Source organism: Rhinocladiella mackenziei, assembly GCF_000835555.1.
Source record: "Rhinocladiella mackenziei CBS 650.93 unplaced genomic scaffold supercont1.10, whole genome shotgun sequence".
Lineage (NCBI taxonomy): Eukaryota > Fungi > Ascomycota > Eurotiomycetes > Chaetothyriales > Herpotrichiellaceae > Rhinocladiella > Rhinocladiella mackenziei.
The window spans coordinates 228,677-254,558 of record NW_013550595.1 but is presented as its reverse complement, the minus strand read 5'-3'; the positions used below and the strand labels follow the sequence as shown (position 1 = coordinate 254,558).

Sequence of the window (25,882 nt, the reverse complement as noted above, 5' to 3'; positions counted from 1 at the left end):
ATATATCAAAGAAAACCTTTTTGGTTGAGGGTGGGGAGAGATTACCGTGTCCTATTCCAACGCCGCCCAATGAATCGATTTTCTTTTCGTCAATCATAGATCAACATCCGCTCGCTTTTTCAAGTGTATCACGGGCCCTTCGCGATCCGCAACAAAGTGGTCCCATAATTGATACACATCAGCCCTGTTTCGAACTTCGGCGCACCTTGTTTTCTTTTTCGTCGGTAGCCTTGATGTGCCTGTACTACTGTCCAATTTCAAATCGTATACCCACAGCAACGTCGCCAAAGCAAGACTAAGTTCCAGATACGCGAGACGTTTTCCTGCACAGCCACGCGGGCCGATACCGAACGGACAGAACGCCGCGCGCGCCAATGCGACGCTCTCTTCTTTGTCCTTGCCCTCGCCCTCTGATACGATCCAGCGATCTGGATTGTATGTGAAAGGGTCCGGGTAGTATGCGGCATTGTGATGGATGGTCCACGGCGCAACGCCTACGACTGTGCCTTTCGGGAAGTAGTGCCCATCAATCTCAATGCCGCCGGCCATGACTTCGCGGGGAAGATGGGACGGTACGGGCGGCGCCATGCGCATGGCCTCGTCAATACAGGCGCGAAGATAGGTCAATGAGGTGAGCTCGGGACCCGAACGAATGGAGTCGAGGGTCGGAAATGTCCTTCGGATCTGGGCTTGGAGTATGGAGAGAACAGCCTCGTTGTGCACCAGGTAGAAGGTAGTCGAGCTGAGGGTTAGAGCGGTGGTGTCGGAGCCTGCGTGAATGAGTAGGGCCGAGTCGGCATGGAGTTCGTGGATTGAGAGGCCTCTACCAGTTTCCGGATCGCGGGCGTGTAGGAGGAAGTGGATGAAATCTTTCCGCTTGGCGGGTTTGGTGGCAGATTTCTCGTCCGTTTCCTGGTTCTCGGCCGCCATTCGTTCTTCCATCAAGGCAATGGCATACTTGATATATGCATCATTTTCTTTGGCGTTCTTGGTTGAGAACAGCGACATCCAGATAGTGCCGAACAGGGGCCGGATAAGGGAGATGAAAGGCCAGAAGCCTGCCTGTTTTGAAGTAACTTAGCCTTCTGACCCTCGACCGGGCTGATGAAAATGATCATACCACGTAGACGAATTTCGTCGAGTCCATGACCACATCGGGCACAAATCTGTGCTCTCCCTTCGTTACACAGCCGAAGCTCTTTCCGAACGTGAGGTCACCCATCATGTCGAACCCCAACCAGTTACACCAGTCTTTCATATTCCGGGCCACTGTCCAACCGCGCTTCTCGATATCCGCTCCGAGACAGACTACCCAGGTTTTGACGTCTTCAAGGATGAAGCTCTGCGCATCGGAAAGGGCTGATTCGGAGAATGCCTGATCTAACACCCGTCTGCGAAAGGCGTGTCTAGACTTGTCAATTTCGGAATGGACACTGAATGCTTTGGATCCGGCATCGATGGTACGATACCAGTTGGCTTTTTGCACATTGGCTTTGCGGCTACTATAAATGGTCTTCAATGCCGTGACGGTGTTGAAAGAGAGAGTATTGGGTCCGATGCGGACGATACTTCCTGCACCAATTTAAGCGGGAGTTGGGAGACGGTGTGGACGGACAGGAAGCGCGACTTTTCACCTACCATACTTCTCATGTTCTGTCCAGGTCTCGATATGGCGGTCTCCGCTGGCCGCTTGGAAGACAATGGACCAGTCTGTGATCTTACTGATGAATGGACCAGGGAACTGGGCCAGTGGATGTAAACAGATGCGGTAGAAACAGAGCAGAATCACCTGTGTTCAATACGTCAGTGGGGATGACAAATTCAAGGCGAGGTACCGACAGAGAGAAGACCAGCAACGAGCAGATAAGAAGATATTTTGAGTGACTCATCGAGCCACGTTTCAGGGTCTCTGTCCATTGAAATTGGAAGGCTGGTGAGAACAGAGGCTGAACATCAACATCTGCGAAGTCGAAGAGACTTCCACAGCTTGATAGCTTCTTCAATGGAACCCGGGTAAAGATGTGACGCCAGAAGGTTGGTAGGAGGGAGCATTAATACCCTGAGTATCTATGAGAATAGGCCGAAGGAAAATCAACGGACCGGTTTCAAGGGAGGGAAAGAGAAGAGGAAGAGTCTGATATTTAGCGGTTTCTATCTACTGCAAAGGTCGCCTCGATTTGTTATGTAAAACAACGAGTAGAGTTATATTAGTTGCTAGCTTAAGTGAGGGGGGTCTCAGTACTAGCGCCTTGGCATATTTCACGGTCAATTAAAGCAGCGACCTAATATTTTGATCACGTGTTTAGCCGACGGCCGAATTTATGAATGAATCAAGCCAACCGTAGGTAGATCTGAGCAGACCAATGATTTGATTAACTGATAAGAGATTGTGTGTATGTTTCTACTCGTTCCATATTTCCTCCATGATCAGTTACAGGTAGCTATACAAAGAAATCACAGAACGTTCATGCATTGGGATATTCCATTGTGAAATAGAAACAAAATGAATGCCCGGGTCCAAAGTTTCCTAAGATAAATGCTCATGAGCCACGATCTCTTCATTCACCATTCCGAACTGCATAGACGCTCGCTTCCCCTTTTGCCATGTAGTCAAAAGACTCCTCGCTCGTCGTGGTGGCAGGTGGACTGGGGGTTTCATCGCCATCCGGCTTGGGTGGGTTGGGGACGAATTTGAACCCAACATCTTCGTCCTCAACCTGGGTATTGGCACCACTGACAGCCTGTCTTCCTTCCCAGAGCACACCGTCGCCAAATCTCCATCCGAGCCCCTTGTTCGACCGCCGCACTTCTTCCTCGACCAGGCCGAGGTCGCCTTTCCCACCCGCCCCGGGAAGGTTAAGTGGGAGAGTCCTCTTATGCCATTCACCCAGGAACATGCCTTCGGGATCACTCTCGTTGCGGATTTTCATGAAGTCACGTATGTCATCGCCGTACATGTCTTCAATCTGTTTATTGGTCGTGTGCGCGAAGTTCTTGGCCCAGTGAGGGCGACCGCCGAGTTCTTGCATCAAGTACTCAAATGCTTTGTAGTATGCCTCATGGCAGGGCGGGTCGCGACCGTAAGGCCTGTACAACGTAGCGTTGAGGTAAAGGGTGGGGCCGTCGGGGACCGTGGGGTCGAGGTAGGGTCGGACACGGGAGCGGTTTATCATCTCATGGCTGGTGTCACTAACACGGACTTCGACAGGGCAGTGAACCCAAATCCCCTTGCTGGGGACGGGAATGCGGGCTGTCGCATCGTCGTGGTTGATCCAGGCAGACAGTCGAATGATTGCCTCGGGGCCCTTGGAGAGCGGGAGTGCCCATTCGTTGACGAATTGTGAATATAGACAGTCCATCAGTAGACCTTCACGGGCTGGCTGGACGGCTGACGTTTCAAAGGAGCCGGGTGCAAAGCCGTATTGCATGCCAAAGATGAACCATTCAATCCACGGCAGGATGCGGGGGAACGTATTGGACAGATAGAGCAGATTATGGTAGATGTAGTAGCCGAATTTGCCGCCGTAAAAGGTCGTGTTGGGCGGCCGCACAGGAGATTGGGTCCTTGAGCCGCGCCAAATGACGGCACGTTGGAGGTAAGGAAGCCACCAAACGCGAGTGTATTCTTCTGTCGTCCAGAGATCTTTGTCCCAGGAATTGAGGACCGAGGACAGTGTATGGAGGGTCTGGGACCAGGAGATATTGAAATCTGGAACCGCTTGGATGGTGATCTCCACAATGATGCCCAGGGCGCCGAGGGAAAGCAGCGCCGCTCGGAACAATTCTGGATTCTTGGTGGACGAGCACGTCACAAGTTGAGAATTGTAAAGGAGGATCGTCAAGGAGGTGATGGACTCGGAGATCAGGCCATGCTGGAGACTGGAGCCGTGAGTCCCCGTCGATATCACTCCAGCAACAGATTGGACATCGATGGATCCAAGGTTGGGGAGAGTGTACCCATCCTGGGCCAATGCGACGTTGAGGTTATGCAGGGACATGCCTGCCTGGAGACGAACGAGTCCGGGAGTGTCGTTGACATTAGTTTCAAGGATTTCGGAGAGATGATCGAGATTTATGAGCCAGGAGGAGGTACAGGTCAGGTCGGAGGGAGAATGACCGAAGCCGGTTACACATATGCGTTTTCTGCATCTCCGTGCAAGGGTGACAATTTTCTGTAACTCGGGAACGGAGGAGGGCTGGAAAAAGAGTTCAGGACGGGAAAAGAAGGTCTGCGCCCACGTGTGATGCAGGTAGTGAGCTCTGGGATTGAATGGGATGGAGTCGTCGAGACGAGACAGCTCGCGCTGAAGTTTTGGGTCCAGATTGATGCTCGCGGTGAGGCCCGCGGTCGGGAGGGGAGTGTTTGGGTTTGTCTGCGGGAGGCTGGGGCTGACCCCGTCCATGTTGATCGGGATGAAGTGCTGCAACGTCGATAGATGAGTCAATGCATATTCGACGTGAGAGGCAGTGAATGGCGGGTGTTGTGGAGGCTATACGGACAACAGGAAAAATATAAACACAAACGGGAATGGAAATCAAAATTGGAGGTGAGAAGCGGAAGGAGGGATGATTGGCGCCTGCTGCACCTGCCTTTGCTGCCTGCGTTACCGAGGCGAATTATGTAAGCAGCCGCCATTACGATTGGCCAGGATTGAACGACAACCTGCGCGCCCCTTTCAATATCGAGTTACCTGATTCTTCATTCCATCTCTGGGGCCTCAATCACACCGAAATTGAAGTAATGCCCCAGATCCACTTGTCCAACCAGCCTCCCTGGCTTGAAAAACACATTTTTCAACCCACTCCTGCCAATGCCCAACACAATCATATCATCCATCTCATCTCGACAACGCCATTTTGACGAACTCGCCTTGAAAGAAAAGATGCCCGGGAATGTTACCTACACAAGAATATCCTCAAGGAGAAGTAATGCAATGCCGAAGTCGCCTCCCGATGACGAACCGAATTTGACATCCGGACTCCCCCCTACTAAGCATCATTCACAATGTCATCCCTAGCTCCTGCATTACTTCTTCCACTCGTGCGCACATTTGTTCACCTTGGCTCGTTACTCGTTCTGGTCTCCATTTGCGGAAAACAGCCTTGATATTCTGAGGAGGATCACCCAACACAACATAACAAGCCGGAAGAAGGGGCCTGTCTTGCACAGAAGGCGACAGAACGGCGATTTCTTGAGCGATGTTCACCGCGGTCACAAACTCCGCTGGTTTTTTTGCCGAAGCACCGATGAGACTGTCAATCAAAATGTGTCAGCATAATTTGACTCAGATCACACGTCGATGTTTGAACCTACACGTAAAGCTCCCCGTATGTGTCTAGAATGTGAATGTGGGTAGCATCCAAGTCGCTCTGGCAGAACGGAGATATTTCCTCAACCGACGCTATGTGGTTTTGTTTTAGCGGCGATGACGCTCGCAAACCCCAGAAAACCCCCGCGGATTTGGGTCGCTCATGTTCCACCCTGTATAGCCTAGGAGAATGGCCGCGACGTGGATCGGTATTCTTTTGTGTCGGCGGCGATTCTTTTCTTGCTGGGCGTGGGGGAAATGACTCCCAAAAGCTTGCAGGCTCTTCGCCTTCGGAAATTTCCTCAATCTCTCCGGTCAGGCCGAGGTCCATGCCGATCAATCTTGCACATCCCACATCTTCTTGATTACACCCAGCTCCTTTCCAGAGATAGAGCTTCCCAAATTTGGCCGAGATCAAGAAAGGCAGCCCTGAACACAGACTCGAGGCTGACAGATCGACTTCATCAAAAGCGACATGACCCAGATATCGTCTGCCGCAGAGCATATAGAGCGCAGAAGACTTGTTTTTCCGAGTGATGACAATACCACCCAATGCTTGGAAGAACTCGGAGCTTTCTTTGCCTTGCTTGACCACCTCCGACTTGGCGCCATTGTCGCGAGCAACTTTCCGACAAAACAGTTGAGCGTCTTCAATGGCGGCTTCGGACACTTCGTCTCCGCACCAAAGATATACCTCCGTGGATTTAGACCCACTCGTTGATTCCATGGAATGAACACAAAGATACATGCGATCCTCGAAAAGAATATGTTCTTGTTGGGGTGGCATTGCCGTCCTTTTTCCATCGCCAGTCACCTCCCATATCTGCTTGCTCAGAGTTTTGGGCTTTTCGGCACCACTATTTTGGGAAGACAGAAAGGCATGCGTGTCAAATTCCGCCCGGTCTCGTGCCTGTGGGAGGACACCAAAGAAACTTTCGAGCTGACGCTTGACCGCAGGGAACGACTCGGTCGGTGAACTGATCTTGTTTGGAGATACCGCTACAGAAGCAGCGACCACTTCTGGCTCAGGTGGAGGAGTAAGTTCAGGGACAGCCGCCGTCCTCTTGGAGGTCGATCCAAGCTGCAATCCGAGGCCACTGACTTTGCTGGCCGTGGCGACACTCGTTGGTTTGGCTGAATTATCGGGTAGCGGTTTGGGTGGTTTGGGGGCATTGAGCTTGGACTTGCTGGGGTTTAATGGCATATCCGAGGCGAATGGTGGCGTAAGTGATGAGATCTTTCTCTCACCATCAGATTCAGGAGGAGAAGACACAAATGCTGGTCGATCAGTCAATACCTCAAATTTCTTGGGAGTCGAAGGTTTTCCTGAAGTGAGGTTGTCGGTACCCTTCGAGGTCATCCCCTGGTTTGACACCTTTCGCAATTCTCCAGACTTGTTAGCCATCATGGGTTTTGGTTTGGCAACCGGCTCCTCGCGCATGGGCTCTAGTTTGGCAGAAGACGTTCCCGCATGGGATTCTCCAGCAGGCTTCTGTTCTTCCGCGTCCATCTGGGCTTTCATCGGCGTCACCTTGGAACCTCCTGCCCACTTATGCGGCTTACTGTTGTTGTTTTGCTCCAGATCATCAGCGATTGTACTTGATTTGGCTGGAGGAGACCTAGGACCAGATAATCTCAACGGTAGGGTGTCGGCTATTACAGAGGCGGGCTTTGATGGGGATTTTGGCTGCGTAGCAGAGAAATCGGTCTCCATCTCAGCATTTTCCACGTGCTTTTGGGGAGTTTCCTTGGACGCGGAACCAGACTTAGGCGCTCTTCTCTTGGGGCCCTTGGTTCGTCCTTTCGTCATATGGGTCAATTCGACAGGGTCTCCATTCATGTGATCGCGAGAGCTCTGTTGAACTTCCCGAACTGGCATTTGAGCGGAACTATTCGTTGATGACTCTCCGGGTAACCTCGGGCTGCCACTTCGTGATAGAATACCAGCCAGCGCAGGATTGAGACGAGCTGCAAGTTTACTGTTTTCTGGTAACTTTCCCTTGAAGTCTGCGCCTGGAACCGGCTCGGATTTAGTCCCGGCTGGTTCAATCTCTGATTTGGTGTGACTCCCTGGCTTTCCCGCCGAAATTACAGGCTTGATCGGGAGCACTCTTGCTGTGACAGTCTCTGATACCTCACGGCCCGTTGGTAGAGATTTCTGGGTTGTGTTCGATTTTTGTTCCGGCGGCGACGGTAGATCTCTCTTCAAGTGTGCCGGTTTTTCGGGCCGACCCTGGACGTTGGGTGTTGAAGGAGTCGGTTTGCTTGGCTGCTCCACTGTCTTCTTGAGATCCACGTTCTCAATCGATGGCCCTGTTTTGTGCAATGTCATCCGTCGTGCCAATGCTTCTGGGACAGGGTCCACTCCCTTATCCGTAGAGCTTATAGATTCAGGTCTCTTGTTTGTAGATCCACCTCCTGCCTTCATGGCATCCTTCTTCTGCAGAATACTCTCTTTGAACTCGTCGACGCGCTTGGGTTTTTGGGGACCACCTGTTACATTGAGTGCTGCTTTGCCTTTGGTGATGTTCTCCTTGAATAGGTCAGGTGCAACATAGTTCTGTGTTTGGGTCCTCTTCAGCTTCCCGAAAACCGCTCTGAATTCCGGCTCAGCATCGTTGCTTTCTGTCGGCGCCGCCTGGCGCGGCTTTAAATTCGCTCGAAAGTCGGTTTTTGGAGGGGTTTGTGGTTTTGGTTTCAAGGCAGGAGGTTTGGAATCCGGTTTGGAGTCTGGTATGTCTTTCACTTGAGACTTGCCATCGGCCTTTGGCTCTGTCAGCTCTTTCGAAGACACCAGCTCACTGTCCGATTTATCTTTCAATGCCGATCCCACAGGCGCGGAGGCAATGTTCCTCCTGGATGGAATTGCAGGCTTTCCTTCCTTTTCTGTGGCGGCTTGCGTCATCACCGACGAAGTAGAATCATCGAAGGCGGGAAACGGCTCGGCGGCGGTGTTTCTCAGATTTGTCTTCTCCGATGTTGGTTTATCTGAAGCTTTGTAAGATCGAACCTCCGTCGTCGTCGTCGTTGTTTGTTTCAATGGTGAGCTTAGGGGTCTCTCTGCGACAGTGTCGTTTGCAGGCACAACAGCAGCAGTCTCAGAGGGTTGATTATGCTGTTCTAATTTGGAACGCTGCATGTTAAGCTTCCACGTAGGTGTCTCGGATTTGGCTGGAATCAATCTCGGGGATTCTGGTTTGTTTAATGCACTTTCAAGCCAGCTTGCCTTTGTCGGGCTCCATCGTCGAGGATCCATTGTTTTAGATGGGCTGCGAGACAAGAAAGATTCTGAAGGAGGTGGAGTTGTTGGATGAGTCTTCTCTTGATTGAGAGTTTCAGCTGGCTTGATCTGGTCACCTGGTCCGCTTAGAGGGGCCACTGTCGGTGAATCGACTGACCCATCCTGTGCTCGCGGCAGAATACGATCTTTTGTAACGGGCACGGGATCAGATCCATGGCTCGAAACGGGCCTCGAGCTTGAGAGTGGCGACGAATTCCCGTCTCTAAAACCTCTCGTGTCCTTAGAGGAAGCACGACTCTGCCCAGGAGTGAAGCCAGATGCACCGGATGAGGGTGGTGGTCTAGAGCTGGCAATAGAATCACTGCGTTTCAAGCCAGCATTTGCTTGAACACTCCATCTCTTGCTCACGCTGTCTGATCTTTTCATCATTGCGCTCTGTACAAAGCCACCGAGTCCTTTGGTCGGAGAGGGAGGATGTCCAGCGGAAGATCGCACGCTGGGGTTTCTGCCGAGACCGGTAGGATCGAGCTCCGTGGTAGTCGAGATATCCAGAGGCTTGAAACTCGGTAGATCCAAAACAGCGGAATGGGAAGGAGAAGCCGACGCCATAGGGTTTGCCAGTTTATGAGGCGATAACGGAGGGGTCGGTTTGTCGGGTTCAGCGGCTACATGTTCTGCACCAGAAGAATCCAGATCCTTGGACATTCCTGGGAGCCTCATGGCGCCGCCTGCAAAAGAGGGAGGTATCTCTGCGTCAGTCTCAGTTTTGCGGTATGCAGCCGAACCGACACCTCGATCAGAGGTCTGGCGGAACCATGAAGGATCTTTTGCTCCCAGTGTAGCCGCGATGTCTTCCCTCGACATGTCGTCAGCATTCTTAATTGGCGTACTGGCCGCTGATGCGTTTACATCGAGGATGGATGTAACAGACTTTGGACGTGACCTTATCGAGCCTGGACCTCGTGAAGACGGCCTCTGCTGCCATGATAGAGTTCCACTTCTGGACAACGCAGTAGCATTAAGAGGCGGGTTGGGCATAGATAGTTTCTGGCTAGCCGGAGGAGGCGGTAAAGGACGTGAAAAATCAACCCCTGAGACTGCGGCTCGATCAGGTCTGGGAGACATAGATCCGGAGCGTTCAAAAGTTTGAGACTGCACGGGCGGAGTGAGCGCAACAGGAGGTTCAATTCCTTGAGTGGGCTTAGGGGTGCTCTCTCCAACAAGTCGCAATGAGGGCACGGGACCAGTTTTGGAAGGGGATAGAGACCGAGCACGTTCTGCAAGATGTAAGTATCGCATGATTATTCTATTATGTATTTCATGTCCACATACCAGCTCTCCTCGCCTGTCTCTCGCGCCTAGCTTGTATCATTTCTTCCTCCGTCTTTTTCGACCGCTCTACCTCTTCGAGACCCTGCTTCGAGTTCAAGCTGGCAATCCGAGCGAGAAACTGATCAACGGATTCCGATCCATCGTTGGACGCGTCCATGGTCGATGCCTCGGGGAAGGATTTTCTTCAATTGCGGAATGTCGGTACGATTGGTCTATGGCGCAGTCATGGCTTGGAGAGGTTGAAATTTCCGAGATCAACAGAACGGCCAGCGCTCGAGCAGGCAAAGCGAAAGAGAAGGTGAAGGTATAAGGATACTGTAGACAAGCCACAGATGACTTCTTTGCAGTGAAGTCACACAAAGAGAGCGTCGTGTCAGTTGCGGTGTTGTTGATGTTGATGTATGGTCGGTTGCGAGAGGCGAACCGGGGCGCGTCTCCGCCGCGCAGCTGAACCGCGAAACTCAATGATGGACCGAAAACCTTGTATCCCTCGTCCCTTTTCATGACCTCGAGAAATTTTGATAGGGCTGATTCCGCGAACTCCTGCCGGTCTGTCGGCTCCGAAACTATCAGCGGCCAATTCGCGGCCTGTGCAAGGCTCCGTCCAGGGCCATGTGGCTGTCGCGCTTGTTTCGCCCTTTTAACCGAAGTTAGAAAACCGACATGTACGTCTACCCTGTCTACGAATCCATCCCCTCCGTCAATACAGAAACAGTCGATCTCTTGCGTCTTGCACCACCCAGTCCAACCCTCTCTCTAGATTTTCACCAGTCATGGCAGAGCAGGGAATCACTACCCAACGATGGGTTAATATCTTGTTGAGCTCCAGCGCTTGCGTTACTTCAGTTTCACTCATTCCATCGGCCACGTCGATCTTGTTCAGAAACACCAGCAGGCTTGCGCCGGCGAGACGCTTAGCTTTGTCAGCCCGCCGTTGGGATCACTCCTCTTGGTCCAACATACCTCTTCCAACAGCAGACCTTTCAGTTCAGCCTTGCAGTCATCGATTCGTAGTCGATCCGTCGCGTCCACCACCCAAATGAGAGCGTCGGTCTTCTCGAAATAATTTCTCCAGTACGATCTGATTGTCTTCTGACCCCCGACATCCCAGATATTGAGCTTGTAACTATAAATGCGGGCATTAGTTGATGCGACTCGTCCCTCGGGGATTTTTGCACTACCCTTGGAAATCAATGGTCTTGATAATGAATCCCAATGTCGGGCTAACAGTGTTGACATCCTCGTTCATAATCTTCTTGACAATGGTCGTTTTCCCGGCGTTGTCAAGCCCTCTTCACCCCGCGTCAGCCTTTCCATGAATACATCGCCAACAGGATGCCTTACAACATCAGTATCCGCATCTCCTTATCTTTCAGCCGAGCCTTGCGAAGTATGGAAAGCATTTTGATGGAAGCAATCAAACTTGCTGACGTAGAGTCATTCTGCGGTATCAAGGGAATTCTCGGCCCTAGTCAAAGATCGATTGCGTCCCCCAAACTCCAACTTGATTCCAAGCGGAGAGTCTGGCAAATAGGGAATCTGCGTCTTGTTCGATGTGAAATTGCGAAAGAGAGACAGTTTCACTCACTCTTCTCCGGGCTTTTGACTGGCCCACAGCCGCCGGCATGGGGCGGCCAAAGTAGACCTGACGCTTAGAGACCAGCGGAAGGTGGGCGTCAGGATTGGCCCATTCCCGAGGTGCCCAGCATAAATAGGCGACAACAACCTTCAACTGCCGGTTCAACTCAGTTCATCCTCGCGCTGTCACCAGGTCCTCATCAAAGACAACACCTGGCCCCTTCGCAGTCTGTCTATCTTTCTCACGACCTTTGGCATCCGCTTCCGTGTGCGTTTGTCGGTGGAATGCACTGACGCCGTCTCTTGATATTTGGCCACTTTTGGCTTCAGTGTGATATGGATGCTCGCCCTGCCGTCAACACACGCCTTCTCCGTTGGGTGACCAGCTCATAACCTCCAGCTTGTTAGTACACCACAGATGAGCTACGATATTGACTTACTTATCGTTGACCCAACTGCATGTAGATCTCTATTACCTGCTTTTATCCAGCGTTTCGTCGAGCATGAAGGACAAGTTCTCAAATCAATCACAGCCTTCCTTAGGAAGCTCATCAGATTCAAGAACGCGGTCTTCACTCCATGGTGACAGCGCCGTGCCAAGGCATACCGCCGAGGGAGACGATGGAAAACCGCCACACGTGAATCTTCCCAGACTTTCCTTTTTGATTCATCTTCTCTCACACACTTCTTTCTTCAAACAATGACAGGCATGAAGCTGAAACCCTTCAACCCATATACCTACGGCGACCTCTTCGCCAAAGCGATAACTGATTTGATTCAGGCTAGCGATGGTCGGACAACCCATACCTCCCCAAGCTGCCCAACTGGGATTCCTCACCCTCCCAAGCACGTGAGTTTTGGGTCATCGACCACAACGAACATAGGGTTACCATCAGTGTTCGAGACGAATGGCGAAGGTAAGCAGACGCAGCAAGAACGTCCTTCGTCTGAATGGCTCTTGAATGAGTTAGGAGCTCACCAGTCTATAGCAGGTAACTCTACATCAAGTCAAACGACGAAAGTCGAAATTCCGAATTTCGACCCAAAGGCGTATGGAGACCCCACGGCAGATACATCCACTAACAGTCCTTCTACGACCTCGAATACCGGCCGGCCAAAATATCGAGGCAGTCGAGGTGATACCCGTGAGAGTGGTGCATCAACAAACGCGGCCTCGTCCAAAGTGAATTCCCATGCCATCAAACCTAGCAATGGAGACAAGACCTCTCTCCTGGCACAAGGAACACACGAACCAACAGTAACGATGAACGGCAAGGGATCCCGAATCGCCGGAATCTCTCCCCAAGCGGCCAACGCCGGCCAACAGAAGAACACCAGTGCGGTAATGATTGACACCAGTGAACAGAACCGGTTGTCAGATGTCACGGAGGCCTATGTCACAAAGGAAACACACCAGAATGAACCATCCAAAGAGAATGGGAAGAGGCCGCCAGCAGTCACGTACGAGACACTCAAGAAGGATGATGAGACTCCTCAACAGGTTATGGTACGTCTCCAAGCGGCCGGTGTTCGTCAAGTGCGTGATATCCGCCGCCAAATGGGCCGAAAATCCAAACATGAGCCCACCACAACAGCCTTAAATACACTTGACGCCCTTCGAAGAGAACCGTCACCCAATCCGGATAGAAGTACCAGGCTCGGATTCACCCTAACTTCCGTCGCACCTCGAACACTGTCCGAGCGGAATCCAACCCTTCATCTTACTGAATCACTTCGAGATGGAGGTTTGCGAAACGACAACAACATGAGCGAGCCTGTCCGGGGGAAGCAATCTGTCATTCCGAATCCCATCCGACCCAAACCAGTTCAGGATTCAAATCACGCAAGAAACACCGCTGTATCAACTCTCGACCATCAGAATACCTTCCACACTGATAAACAGTCCGACATGAAACGACGCAGCCGTTGGGCCACGGCCAAGGAACTCAAAGTACCGGTTTGCAAGCCAGACAGCAATGCGGAAGGGTCTGACGCACCGGAAAGTGATGCCGATTCTGTCAGACCCATGGTATCAGAATTTGGCAGACTCATTCGCAGTCGTCAACCTGCTGTTCCCGAATCTCAACTCTGGGCCTGGGATGGTGGCTTGCAACCCCCCCCTCTAGACTGGGAGCATCGTCCTCAGTTCTACAACAACCACCCAGAGTATATCAACGGATTCGAGCGATGGCTAGGAGCAAATACAGTACGAACAATGAGTGGTGTTGCGACATCCACTCTCCAATCAACCGAACAGCGAGATGTTCCCAATATCGACTTTGCACCTCTTTCGAGCGAACTGCTGCAAGATCCCAACAACCACCCTGACGGAATTGGCTTTACACCTAGAGAAACGGTCCTTAACTCTAGTAACGCCGAACGTTACGGGGTCAACCTCAACAGTGTGAGCTCCAGCAGAAGAGGTAGTATCGATACGCCATTAGACTTCGAGGCCGAAGCGAAGCTTGATCTCAGTCGGCCTGAAAACAGCTGGTACAAGGACGAAACCGCGCAAAAGTTCGTTGATAAGCGGATGCGAGACCTGGAGCGCAACATAAAAGAAGCTGAAGTCCAACGAGCAATGCTCCAGCAACAGATGCAAGCTCCTACCAATCATGACACAGTGGTAAACGGACAATCAAGCGAAGCTCGGGGCGTCAAATACAACGTCTATCTCCGCCCCGCGGTCAGAGCAGATCACGGCGATATGGCCAAGATTTACAACTGGCACATCAAGAATGGAGTTCGACCATCTGAGCTGAACGAGATCACTGAGGAGGAGATGCGAGTGCGTCATGACATGAGCGAATCTGCCAGGCTCCCAGTCATTGTTGCTGTGGTACGCAACCGCAAAAGCTCCCGAGTCAAAGCACCCGCACAACGAGTCCACCCAACACACCCGATTCAAAACATTGACCCTAGTTACAATGGAGTGGTCAAGGACGAGCAGATCGTCGGCTGGGCTTCCGCTACCGACTGGACAGCCAGTGATTATGTCGAGACAACTACGGCGGAACTTGAGCTCTACGTTGCTCCTGATTTTCGTCAAAAGGGCGTCGGACGATGTCTACTGGATGCACTTCTTGATGCTACCGATCGCGGATACATGAAGAAGGGCGGGTATGACTTCCACGTTGCACCAGAGCTGAAGCACATGTATACTACCGGTGGCGGTAGGGACCTTCATAAGATCATCTTCCAAATTCGGTCGTTCAACAAACCCATTACTCCGGAACAGGACTATCGCTACAAACGCGACACCGCGATGAGAGCGAACTGGGGTTATGTCAATGGTTATAACAATACCGACATACCACCTCCAGCAGAAGAAGTCGATTTCTCGAAGGATGCCAAGATTAATGATCGCGAAGATGACTATTCAGTCTGGCTGAAGGAGTGGCTTGAGTCATATGGTTTCGAGGAAGAAGCGACATTGAAGAAGCTCGGTACTAAGAAGAGGAGATATGTCGATCTTTATTTTCTCTCTCGCTATACGTGCTGGCAACCAGCTGAAAACAAGATCCCAGATTTCTCCGGCGGGATTTAGATCTGACTCTCACTGCCACCGACTTTCCGTACCCGCACGATGACCCCAAATACCGATCGAGCATTCCAAGTCTTCACCACACGCACGCCTTTCGAAATCCCCATGCACAACATTTCAGCTTTCCACCTCGAGTTTCATTCCAAAAATACAAAGTTTTCGTTACAGCAAAGCATCATGATCTTCTCAAAATGCACAAAAAGCAAAAGAAAAAGCATGAAATTACATGAAAATGTTCCCCATCAATGACCGGTTTCACAGGAGGAATGCAACACATGGTCCAAGCTTGTCCTTCTCCGTTGTCCGCTTGATTTTGCATATATCATCCTCGGACTCATTAGCTTCACCACAGACATATGTTTTGTTCGTCCATCTGTGTATGTCGCACAGTGGCACACCATTCAACAACGAGACCCTTTTTTTTTTTTTTTTTTTTTTTTTCCCTCTTCCAATGACCTGATACATGGCACGAGACGAGTCGAGAGAGACAATGGTGGACAGTATAGACCTCAAGGTCATCTTTATGGGTATTTGGCTCCCAGTGAAGGAGGTGAGAACAAAGCAAGCGTGGGCGTCGGGCGTCAGACATCGCAGAATGGATGCTAGATAGCCCCCAGAAGGGGGAATCTTTGGTATTCACTGACCTGGGGCAGTTCCATGTACTCTACTCTCTCAAGGCGAAGTCGCCAGTGCTAATGGATGGCTAGCAAAATTCGAGAACAAAGATTCACCAAACACTCGGATGGCTCACCGGTCATTGAATTCGGACGAAAATTGACAATGCTGCCGTCAATGTATGGGACGAGTATAAGTTTCGTGGCCTTCAGCCTGATGCCAATAGTAATACCGGGTTGCGGCCTGTACACGGCCAAAGGATACCACCTTGACGACAGCATCACCTTTGTGCTTATCAGCCTCGAATAGAAACATATATTGTGATGGGGTGAAGTAGGCCCATGCCAAGCAGTCACGTGATAGAGTAAGCAGACAGTACAAATGTTGAACCGATGGAGGGGGACACAGGAAAAAGGAGGAGCAACATGCATAACAGAGACGCAACAACAACAGAGACAGCAACAGACATTTTTGGGCACAACTGTTATTAGTCTACCTTCATGTGCCTTGACGCTCTTACCTACCTGCCTTTGAAGTGATCCTTAAGCTCGCGCTCCCACTTTGGCCTGTTGTGTGGTCGAGACAGGTGCTAGTTTGGCAGCCCCCATATCACCCCTCCAAAATATAGGGAGAATATTCGGCTTATGTCAAGGGAATAATCTAGTGTTACAACTGGCATCTATGCCAGCTCCGTTGCCGTGATGGTCAACTTGGACGGGAAGGACTCAAGATGAATTACTATTGGCGCCCTTCCTGAAGTCCCCTTTTTTGGCTTTCCGATTGATCTGTCAAACCAAATAGTCCGCAGCCCGCCACTTGCCAGAGTCACTTCAGGCTTCTATTTGAATCATCCAGATGGGGATCGTAGTCGGATCTCCCGACAGAAAGTTTCAGAAATCTGCTGTCACAAAACCGGAGAAAGATTCTCACACACTTGCGTGATAGCTGCACCAAGCCACCGACGCATTTCAACGTATCGGGATCTGCCAAGAGTAAAAAGCCGATCTGGGTGGCGGATGACTCGCATTTTCATCCATTCCCGGCACTCTGGATCAACCGAAGTCAATTGGGGGGAACTGAAGTTGTGGCAGACAAGACTCGTCGGTACTTCGTCATTCTCCAAACTTCGGTGATGTTGATGCGGACGGTTTGAACCATGGTGTGGATAGATGGTCATGCACGGTTCGTACAAATCGATACTGTGCAGCTGTGGCTGAAAGCTTGGGCCAGGTGGAAATCCTTTTCTACAATTTGGTGTCATTCGCGACTTTTTGCGACAACCGTCTGCTCGTCAAGCTGCATCTGACCCACTGCAATCCATGGCAGGCCAAGAGTTGACCGGGAACCATGGCTCGGCTGCGATTTCCGTCTCTTTTTAGGCCACAATTGCGAAAAACCGTGCTCGCATCTACGCAGTTGTGTACGCCTTGCCATTATGTATGTCATGATTTGTGCGAGTTTGAGCATGCATTTCAATCACAAAAGCAGTTCTTCCCCCTTGCCCTAAAATTGGTAGAGGTGTCTTTCTTGCGCAGCCACGAGTTGACAAGAGCGAAGGGGTTCGGTTGATAGGCGAGACCGGCGGCAAGACGATCAACCAACTGGGAAAGATGGATAACCGGATATGCAGGTCATTCACACCGACTGGGGTGATTCGAATGATTGGCTTGCACATTTTTCAGAGTCCATATTCAATCCGTCAACAAACGCTTTTCTACTCTTCTTCTTGGGTCGATTGTTGATTTTACAGGTTGCTTGAAACGGAAAGACAGAGGTTAGAGTACACATGTCAGGCGGGACATGGCATCTGACCCAGTCGGTCAGAAGACCTGGACTAACAATAAGGCATGCATCAAGCAAAGATGTTGGTTTGCAAGTGTAGATGTTATCCTGGCCTGTGGCCAACCAAGACCTCGCAGACGGGTGTGGATGTTCACTGAGTTTGGGTGACATTCGACAGGTGAGAGTAGAGCAGGTAGGCATGACGAACAGCCGAGTCGGTAAGCCGCATGGCGTGTGGCTTCGAGAGCAAAAAGTTTGGATTCATCGTGAGGCCTTGATTTACGGGCGTTGAACTTTTGCCGGTCCAAATTCAGATCTTGGAGGCCGGTGAGGGAGCAAATTGGTATCGAGATCAGGGTCTGACAGGGCCTCCTGTTGGTGGCGTAATAATGGTGCCTTTTAGGGCACCCGTTGGCTTGCGCGTCTCTGAACGGTAAGGTCCTTTTACCGAGCTGAATGAACCGGGGGGAGGGGAGACTGGAGATGGACGAGAGCAAGGCTTCGGTTCAAGGAGAGCCTCTCTTGTAGCTGAGTGGGCAAGGGATCGATGGTGATTGCGATAGTGATGGCATTGATTGACAGAGATGAAGACGCAATGCCGATGGAGATGGAGATGCAAGATGCAGGGTGTTGTGTGCATTGTCCAATGTGCAGGTTGAAATGGTACTGTACCTACTGAGAAAGCTATCTAAGTCCTTAACCGGAAGGCAGGTACGTGCGCGCGCCTTAGGTACCTCGATATACGCTGGGCCTGCGCCTAGAGGACTAGCAGTCCCTCCCATGATATTGACAGTCGGCTAACAGCGCGTTAGTTGGTCGTAGTAAGTGGTCGTAGTCTCCATCCCAGTCAGGCAGAGCCTAACAAAGGTAACATGAAATGCTAATATTGAGCCCAAACCCGTCATGATCCCCCATCCAGACTCCATCCTCCTCCCCGTCTCGTCGAATCACCATTCACAGCCCTCTCTTCCCGTCTTTTCCCTTCCTCTTCTTTACCTGACAGAACGACAGCGACCACAAAACCTCTTCGCCTTACTCTGCCTGACCCTGTCCTCGCCTTTCCTTTCCGTCCTCGTCTCCAAACCTTAGTTGACCCTTACCTCAGTTCTTTCCCTCCCCTCCCACCCCCAACCCTCCTCCTCTTCTTCTCTTTTTCCTTCTTCCACCTTACCTCCGTATCCCTCCATATTCTCGCCTCTCTCGTTGTCTGCGCGTCCTCTTATTCTTGCAGTACTACTTGCTTTCCTGCTTCCATTGGCGCCTGCTCTCGGAGTTTCTCAAGTTTGCCGTCTGATCTGTGGCTTTGGCTGTCATTGGGCCCCCATCTAACCACTGCGCATTTGATCCGGTATGTGCGAAAAACTCTTTCTCACCCACCCAACACCTCCAACGTCGAGCGCAAACACAAGAGGTGGGTGGCTAGGTTTATTGCGAACATGATCGAAAAGGATGGCCGTCCAAAGTGGTGGAGTAATCTGGGAAACGAAAGTCCCAAATGCGACGGAAGCAAGCACGAGTGCACCCCCCGTTTGGGAGCAACACACAAGATGGACCACGACTCTTCCAGAAGAGTCGCGGTCAGAGAGAGACGTACACAATCGAAGGAGTTATTGTGGCAAGCTGTGCACTCACCACTTGGCGCTAATGACATTGGACAAACTTCACATGCTTTGCGACCATGCGTTGAGTCTTCATGAATCACCTACGCTAACGTTCTGACTCGCCAGGCTTAAAACCTGCATTCGATTCTCCAAGACCCCTTTGCTATCGCTTTGCACCTTGCGGCCTTTAAAATTCCTTGTTCGGGATATTCTTGTGCGACAAAAGTTGGTCAACTATTTCGGAAGAATCCCGTAATCCTTCAGTATCCTCTTCGCAGCAAGTCCTGTGCAAGAGATTTCTGTCAGCCGATCTTGGTATGTTCATCCCTGCGCCAAAGAGGAGGTCGTAAGGAAGATACGATGCGGAAGACGCACAACTGAGAAGAATTTGGGTCATCACGATAATAGGAACAAAATTTGACCCATCTCACCAGAATTCTTTCTAAGCCTTCCAAGCTTGTTGATCTTCATTTTCGTACTTCATCATGTCTTTCGAATACGGTCAGTTTCCGAACGCTCAGCAAGAGGGTGCGCCAGGCCAGGTTCCTCCTCCCCAAGATGGAGCGGCTCCGGGCCAGCCAACCGATCCTTCTGGTCAGCCTCAGATGCCATTTCCGACCCCAGACGTGAATGCTGCACCTCAGACCGGACCTGGCGGAGAACAAAAGACGACTCTCTGGTGAGTTCAGATCGACACCTTCCTTCACATGTCGCCGGCTGACTCAGATGTGCAGGATGGGGGAACTGGAGCCGTGGATTGATGAGAACTTCATTCGCAACCTTTGGTTCCAAATGGGCGAGCAAGTCAGCGTCAAGATGATTCGCGACAAATTCTCAGGGTGAGTCACGGCATGAGCATCTAACTCCTTCACGTCTCTGAACTCATAGTAGCAGTAACGCTGGCTATTGCTTCGTCGACTTCTCTTCCCCACAAGCTGCCGCCAAAGCGCTTCAACTCAGTGGACAACCCATTCCAGGCTCGAGCCGTCCTTTCAAGCTGAACTGGGCTTCCGGTGGTGGTTTGGCCGATCGACGTGACGACCGTGGTCCGGAGTATTCCATTTTCGTCGGCGATCTCGGTCCAGAAGTCAACGAATACGTTCTGGTCTCACTCTTCCAGAGCCGCTTCCCATCCTGCAAGTCGGCCAAGATCATGACCGATCCCCTTTCTGGGATGTCTCGTGGCTACGGTTTCGTCCGCTTCTCGGATGAGAGCGACCAGCAGCGTGCCCTAAGTGAGATGCAAGGTGTCTACTGCGGCAATCGTCCTATGCGCATTTCCACTGCCACCCCCAAGAACAAAGGAGGACCCATGGGCGCTGCGGGAATGGGCATGCCGGGGACGGGCCCTTTGGGATATCCACCGATGGGGGGACCTCCAATGCCATTTTACGGCCAACAGCAAACTCCTCAACCGATGAACCAGTTTACCGACCCTAACAACACCACCGTTTTTGTTGGAGGACTTTCTGGATATGTCACCGAAGATGAACTGCGCTCTTTCTTCCAAGGATTCGGGGAGATCACCTATGTCAAAATTCCACCTGGCAAGGGTTGTGGCTTTGTTCAATTCGTTCAGCGTCATGCTGCCGAGATGGCTATCAATCAAATGCAGGGTTATCCTATTGGGAATTCTCGTGTGAGACTTTCATGGGGCCGCTCACAGAACAACTCGGGGCCTGCAGGAACTCCCTACCGACCTGCTCCCCCCCCACCGATTTACCCTTCCATGGGCATGCCTCCGCAGCACTCATACGGCTACACGCCGATGAAGGTTGGTCCAGTCCCCCCCCCCTTCCCAAAAAGTCATGTCGCGGTACTGACCTGAAGCGGGAGTAGTGAAGCTTTAACGTCGGCGCAGCAGGCATTCGTCCATGTCTTTCTGTTGAAACGGAAAATACGTTTTCTTTTGTTCATTGAAAGCGCGATCGATCTTTAGCGTCATCGTTGGTACGGGAGGGTTTTTGAGTCCAAAAAGTTTTCCATTTCCTTTCGCGAGACCCGACCATCACCGCTCGATGGTTTGTTGCTGTGTACAACACAAACATGGCTTTTTGAAATGGACGATACCAACGAGATAAGCATGTGCTTGGAAGCAAGTAACGGAAAGGACCAGGAGCATGGACGGATCCTTGAAAAAAGGGCGGATGATGAATCAAGTTGGCAAAGATGGTTTCGATTGATATTCTCCTTTTTCCACATGCATTGAGCTTGGGGACCTGACGATACCCCCATCTCAAAACGGAGTCAGATATTGAGCACACGAGCACGATTGGTAACTGAATGAAGCTGATATGAGCATAGTGCGTTTCGTCCCAAGAGACTGAAACCATTTGCAAAAACCGTCGTTGATATTGGCAAAGCCACTCTTGTTTTTTGATTATTTATTTTTTTTTCTTTCCTGTTCCTGCGCTTCTGTAATTGCACCTGTTCTGCCCAACCAGTCGTGTCGCTTATTCCCTTAGGTTTCAGAAGGAGTGAAAAGGCAGAATTTCATGGCCAGTCTGGCCCACCATCACGAAGCGACCCTTTTTCCCTTGCATCTTCCCTGCATTTCGGATTCGCCTTTCTCCACGCGCCAAGAATCATCTGAACCTCGGGATTTTGCCCAACTTCTCCAACTCTGTTCGGTCCATGTACATTGATTGAACGAGAGTTGTCCTCGGAGAGCCACCATCGCTATTAAGAGATGTAGCTCTTACTCATTCGAGGCCAATGGGCCTTCCTCTCCCTTTCTATAACGGCCCTCGTCTACTTCAAGATTCCTCAAGGTTCAGACTGACTCCTGAGGAACACTTCCCTCACTCTGCGAAAGGCATTTACCGACAGACAACACGATGGCATCGAGGTCGATCCGAATTGCAGGCAAGTCTCTCATACTAGATACAAGCCATGGTACTGACATCTCAGGCGCCTCTGGCTCTGCCTCCGACCGTCGACACGCCCTTGCTGCATTTGCAAAGAATTACCCTTCAGATCCAGTCGATAGCATCATCCTTGATCTAATGTCAGAAGCCAACATGACAATAGCGGCGGCGAGAAAAGTTGACATGGAATCCTTGGCTGTCTCCGATGGCGCTCCATTTGCAGGTTCCGGCCCAGCCTTTGAGGCGTCTTTCCTGGAGGCTCTCGAACCAGCTCTGGAAGACCTAGCCAAGCATGGCATAAAGGTTGCCGCAAATGCAGGGAACTCCGATACTGAAGCTCTCTACAAGATTGTTTGCGACATGATCAAGAAGAAGGGGTTAGATATGAAAGTGGCATGGATATCCGGTGACGAAGTTCTCCCGGCCATTAACTCTGCCTTGAACGATGGCTCGTCCAAGTTCAAGAACGTATACACTGGCGAGACGCTTTCTTCGTGGGAATTTGAGCCGATATATGCTCATGCATACTTGGGCGGCCTAGGAATCGCCGAAGCGTTTGCTCAAGGGGCACAAATTGTTATATGTGGGCGTGTCGCCGATGCATCACCAGTTATTGGATCGGCCTTCTGGTTCCATAAATGGCAAAGGTCGCAACTGAATGAATTGGCCAATTCATTCGTTGCAGGTCACCTGATCGAATGTTCTACATATGTTACCGGGGGCAATTTCTCGGGTTTCAAGTCCTTGGAGAATGCCCCTGCCGGTTGGGTCGATATCGGCTACCCGATTGCGGAAATCTCTCAAGACGGAGCCGTGGTGATCACCAAGCAGAAGTCATCGGGCGGAGCAGTCACAATACATACCTGCTCTTCTCAACTGCTTTACGAGATTCAAGGGCCATGGTACTACAACAGTGATGTGACCGCTGTTTTGGACCAGATTTGGTTTGAACAAATTGGCCCAGATCGAGTTGCCGTGCATGGTGTCCGAGGGCTTCCACCACCTCCCACTACCAAAGTGGGAATCACCGCCCGAGGAGGCTTTCAGGCTGAGGCCTCATATTATATGACTGGCCTCGATGTTCCCGAGAAAGCACGGATGACAGAAGTACAGCTGCGAAAGGGATTGAAACCATACTCTGATAAGTTCTCGCTCCTCTCATTCAGCGTTCTAGGGACTCCGGCCGTCGATTCGGATAATCAAAATGCAGCCACTGCAGTCTTCCGTATATTTGCTCAAGCACGAAAAGCAGACGATATCGCTCCTCAGAAGTTTCTTCGCCCCGTGATTGACAATATCATGCAGTCCTATCCAGGGGGCACTTTTCACTTGGATTTCCGACTTGGTATACCTAAGCCATACTTTGAGTATTACGTTACTCTCCTAGATCAGTCCCAGATTCAACATGTTCTCCATTTTAACGGCAAAGACACATTCATTCCGCCACCGACCATTACCAAAGTGTTCCCCGAGCATCAGCCCAGCCAGAGCCATGCAGCTTTGCCCATCGACCTGCAAAAATTTGGCCCCACTGAACGAGGACCCCTAGGATGGATTGTCAATGCTCGCTCCGGAGACAAGGGTTCCGACTGCAATTGCGGCTTCTGGGTACGCCATCAAGACGAATTTGTGTGGCTCAAGAATATTCTTTCAATCGACACCATCAAAAAGTTGTTGGGGAAGGAACATGATACGTCACGGACACCAAAGATCGAGATTGAACGGTTCGAGTTGCCCAATCTCCGAGCAGTACACTTCTTGTTTCGAAACCTGCTTGATCGGGGAGTTTCGAGCACAAGTAGCGTCGATTACTTGGGCAAGAATTGTGCCGAGTTTCTTCGTTCCAGGCATGTGGATGTACCTGTGCGGTTCCTTGCCAGGGGAAAATTGTAGCCAGAAGCTGAGAGATACAGTCCGCGCGAAAATGATACTTGATGAACTCCAGTACATCTCTGCTCTTTGCTTCGCGAATCTTTTCCCGGTATGTGGAGTACATCCATCTTAACCTGAACTTGGCTAGGATTTCATCTTTCACCACAACCGTGTCCTACAGAGCAATTATTTCCTATTAGACGCAAACTGGCGGATGTAAAGAAGAGACGGCTTGCTAAGCATCCCTGTCACGTCAACATCTTTTCCTCCCAAGACTCTTCGTTTCTTCTGGTATCAGAAAACATTAGATGAATTAGCCCCGTGGGGCACCTCAGGCATGGTATTGATAAGATTCAACATGACCTGTGTTCGAAAATAGAGGAACTGACCCATCCGCGCCGTGCAATTCGAAAAGCCTGACCTCAATTGAGTAGAGTAATATGTTCATGTTCAAGGCGAAAGAATAAGTGCAGAACACCCACAATGTGGTATCATGTCGGACAAGAAAATATGGAATGGTCATCATGCCGGATAGGGAGGGATTGCTTCGCAAAGAGTTTCCCCCAAATCCTCAAGACAAAAAGAGACGAAGAGCATAAAAGCGCCCACTCTCTTTGTTCGTACAGCAAGAACGGTCGCAGAGAGTCGAATTGCATCGAACCAGCTAATGGCTGCTTGATTGTCCAGCAAAAAGAATTCCAAACAAGGCTGCATCGCTTCATTCGAGCAAAGTCCAACAATTCGCTCCATCAGTACCAGCTGCCATAACTGCACACAAAATCAAAACGAAACTGCAAAAGAAAGGCAAATCTCGAGCACGAGTTGAGTACTAGGTTTTAGATACTCGTAAAGAAAATCCGTTGTGAGGCAATAACTCTATTCTCCATCTAAAACTGCGAATGACAAAGTGTGCCACTTCCGAAACAGTGTGAAAACGCCTTGGATGCAGTGGTTTGGATTCCGAAATGCTACAAGAGGTTTCTCTACTGGCGGTTCTATCCGATGTTCTATACATTAATTACAACACACCTGGCAGGTATTCAAGGTAAGCTAGTACGCTACAGCTCTTCATTGTCACCCCGTCGCTCATTGGCTTCAACCCACTCCCATTCCCCCTCAATGTCTTCCAGAACAATCACCTCGCACGATTCATATCGCCACTTGTCAATTGGAGTGCAACTTAGGATGTATTGAATGCTCTGTTTTCTACCAGCTGTTGCACTCCCGAGGACCTCTTTAGAGACGATGCGAAAGCCTCGTCGTTGTGCAACCCGACAATCAACCACACGGACAGATTTTGGCTTCACCGGCCAAGCCACGGGGCATACATGCGAGTCACCAGGAACTCCAGAGGAGCCTCGGGAACAGCGTGGATGTCCAGCTTTCCAGGGCTATCATAGCAACTCATCAGCCTATGGATGGAGGAGGATGCACCCACCGCCACGACACTCAACATCTCAATCCATTGGCAAGTATAGAACCGGGAAGAATCTCCACCGTCATAGACCACAAATCAACCTTTTTCCCAACCCCAGCTGCCGGCCTCAACGGCTTATGGAGGATACAGTCAAGGCAATAGCATCAACGGGAGGATTGGGGCCGATTCGAATGAACAGCAATATCATCCAGGAGCCTGGAACACTTACAACAATGCGCACTACCAGGCTTATACACCGCCAGACATGGCACACTCCGGATACCACTATTTCAATCCTCCTCCGACCTATCAGCCATCGCCAGCATATGCATCTGACTCAACATATTGGGAACAAAAACCGGGGCGGAGACAAAGGCGACCCTTAAAGCCGGGAGAATATGAGGTGGCCTAGGCTTCTGGGTGTCATCTGCTATGAGTCGGATGGTTACTTCACGATCAAGGTCTCGAGTTAGCCGTCAGAAATAGATCAGTCTTGTTGGGAAAGCCCAAGATTCCTCTCGAGAAGTGAGACGCGTAAATAGAGGACGTGTTTAGAACTAGCCCAAAAAGGAAAGAGCCGCGACCGTCACGCCTGCCACTGTGAATTCGATATCCAGATTGAAAAGCAGATCAGCTCCGTCACATCTAACTCGACATGCAAAATCTTCAGTCAGTGCCGCGCAGTCTTCAACTCTTCTGGCTCTCTTCTGCATGACCCTTCGAT

The 25,882-nt window shown here is 50.8% G+C and overlaps 7 protein-coding genes across 7 annotated transcripts; 3 read left to right on the top strand and 4 right to left on the bottom strand.

Moving 5' to 3' along the window:
• Nucleotides 1-93: 93 nt before the first annotated feature.
• Z518_10775 (uncharacterized protein) lies at nucleotides 94-1,917 on the bottom strand (the record flags this gene model as incomplete). Its single annotated transcript, XM_013411606.1, has 4 exons — nucleotides 94-1,062; nucleotides 1,121-1,572; nucleotides 1,639-1,789; nucleotides 1,840-1,917. The coding sequence occupies 4 exons, from the start codon at nucleotides 1,915-1,917 to the stop codon at nucleotides 94-96; spliced, it is 1,650 nt and encodes a 549-aa protein (XP_013267060.1).
• A 641-nt stretch (nucleotides 1,918-2,558) lies between these two features.
• Z518_10774 (uncharacterized protein) lies at nucleotides 2,559-4,403 on the bottom strand (the record flags this gene model as incomplete). The annotated part of the gene is made up of 1 exon (XM_013411605.1): nucleotides 2,559-4,403. One exon carries the CDS (start codon nucleotides 4,401-4,403, stop codon nucleotides 2,559-2,561), a length of 1,845 nt encoding a protein of 614 aa, XP_013267059.1.
• A 597-nt stretch (nucleotides 4,404-5,000) lies between these two features.
• Nucleotides 5,001-10,039, bottom strand: Z518_10773 (uncharacterized protein; the record flags this gene model as incomplete). The annotated part of the gene is made up of 3 exons (XM_013411604.1): nucleotides 5,001-5,253; nucleotides 5,315-9,827; nucleotides 9,883-10,039. The coding sequence occupies 3 exons, from the start codon at nucleotides 10,037-10,039 to the stop codon at nucleotides 5,001-5,003; spliced, it is 4,923 nt and encodes a 1,640-aa protein (XP_013267058.1).
• Nucleotides 10,040-10,582: 543 nt separating this feature from the next.
• Z518_10772 (uncharacterized protein) lies at nucleotides 10,583-11,285 on the bottom strand (the record flags this gene model as incomplete). Its single annotated transcript, XM_013411603.1, has 4 exons — nucleotides 10,583-10,795; nucleotides 10,846-11,008; nucleotides 11,061-11,174; nucleotides 11,227-11,285. The coding sequence occupies 4 exons, from the start codon at nucleotides 11,283-11,285 to the stop codon at nucleotides 10,583-10,585; spliced, it is 549 nt and encodes a 182-aa protein (XP_013267057.1).
• Nucleotides 11,286-12,160: 875 nt separating this feature from the next.
• Nucleotides 12,161-15,007, top strand: Z518_10771 (uncharacterized protein; the record flags this gene model as incomplete). The annotated part of the gene is made up of 1 exon (XM_013411602.1): nucleotides 12,161-15,007. One exon carries the CDS (start codon nucleotides 12,161-12,163, stop codon nucleotides 15,005-15,007), a length of 2,847 nt encoding a protein of 948 aa, XP_013267056.1.
• Nucleotides 15,008-19,487: 4,480 nt separating this feature from the next.
• Z518_10770 (uncharacterized protein) lies at nucleotides 19,488-20,830 on the top strand (the record flags this gene model as incomplete). The annotated part of the gene is made up of 3 exons (XM_013411601.1): nucleotides 19,488-19,681; nucleotides 19,737-19,841; nucleotides 19,894-20,830. The coding sequence occupies 3 exons, from the start codon at nucleotides 19,488-19,490 to the stop codon at nucleotides 20,828-20,830; spliced, it is 1,236 nt and encodes a 411-aa protein (XP_013267055.1).
• A 1,009-nt stretch (nucleotides 20,831-21,839) lies between these two features.
• Z518_10769 (uncharacterized protein) lies at nucleotides 21,840-23,762 on the top strand (the record flags this gene model as incomplete). The annotated part of the gene is made up of 1 exon (XM_013411600.1): nucleotides 21,840-23,762. The coding sequence occupies one exon, from the start codon at nucleotides 21,840-21,842 to the stop codon at nucleotides 23,760-23,762; it is 1,923 nt and encodes a 640-aa protein (XP_013267054.1).
• Between the last annotated feature and the right edge of the window lie 2,120 nt (nucleotides 23,763-25,882).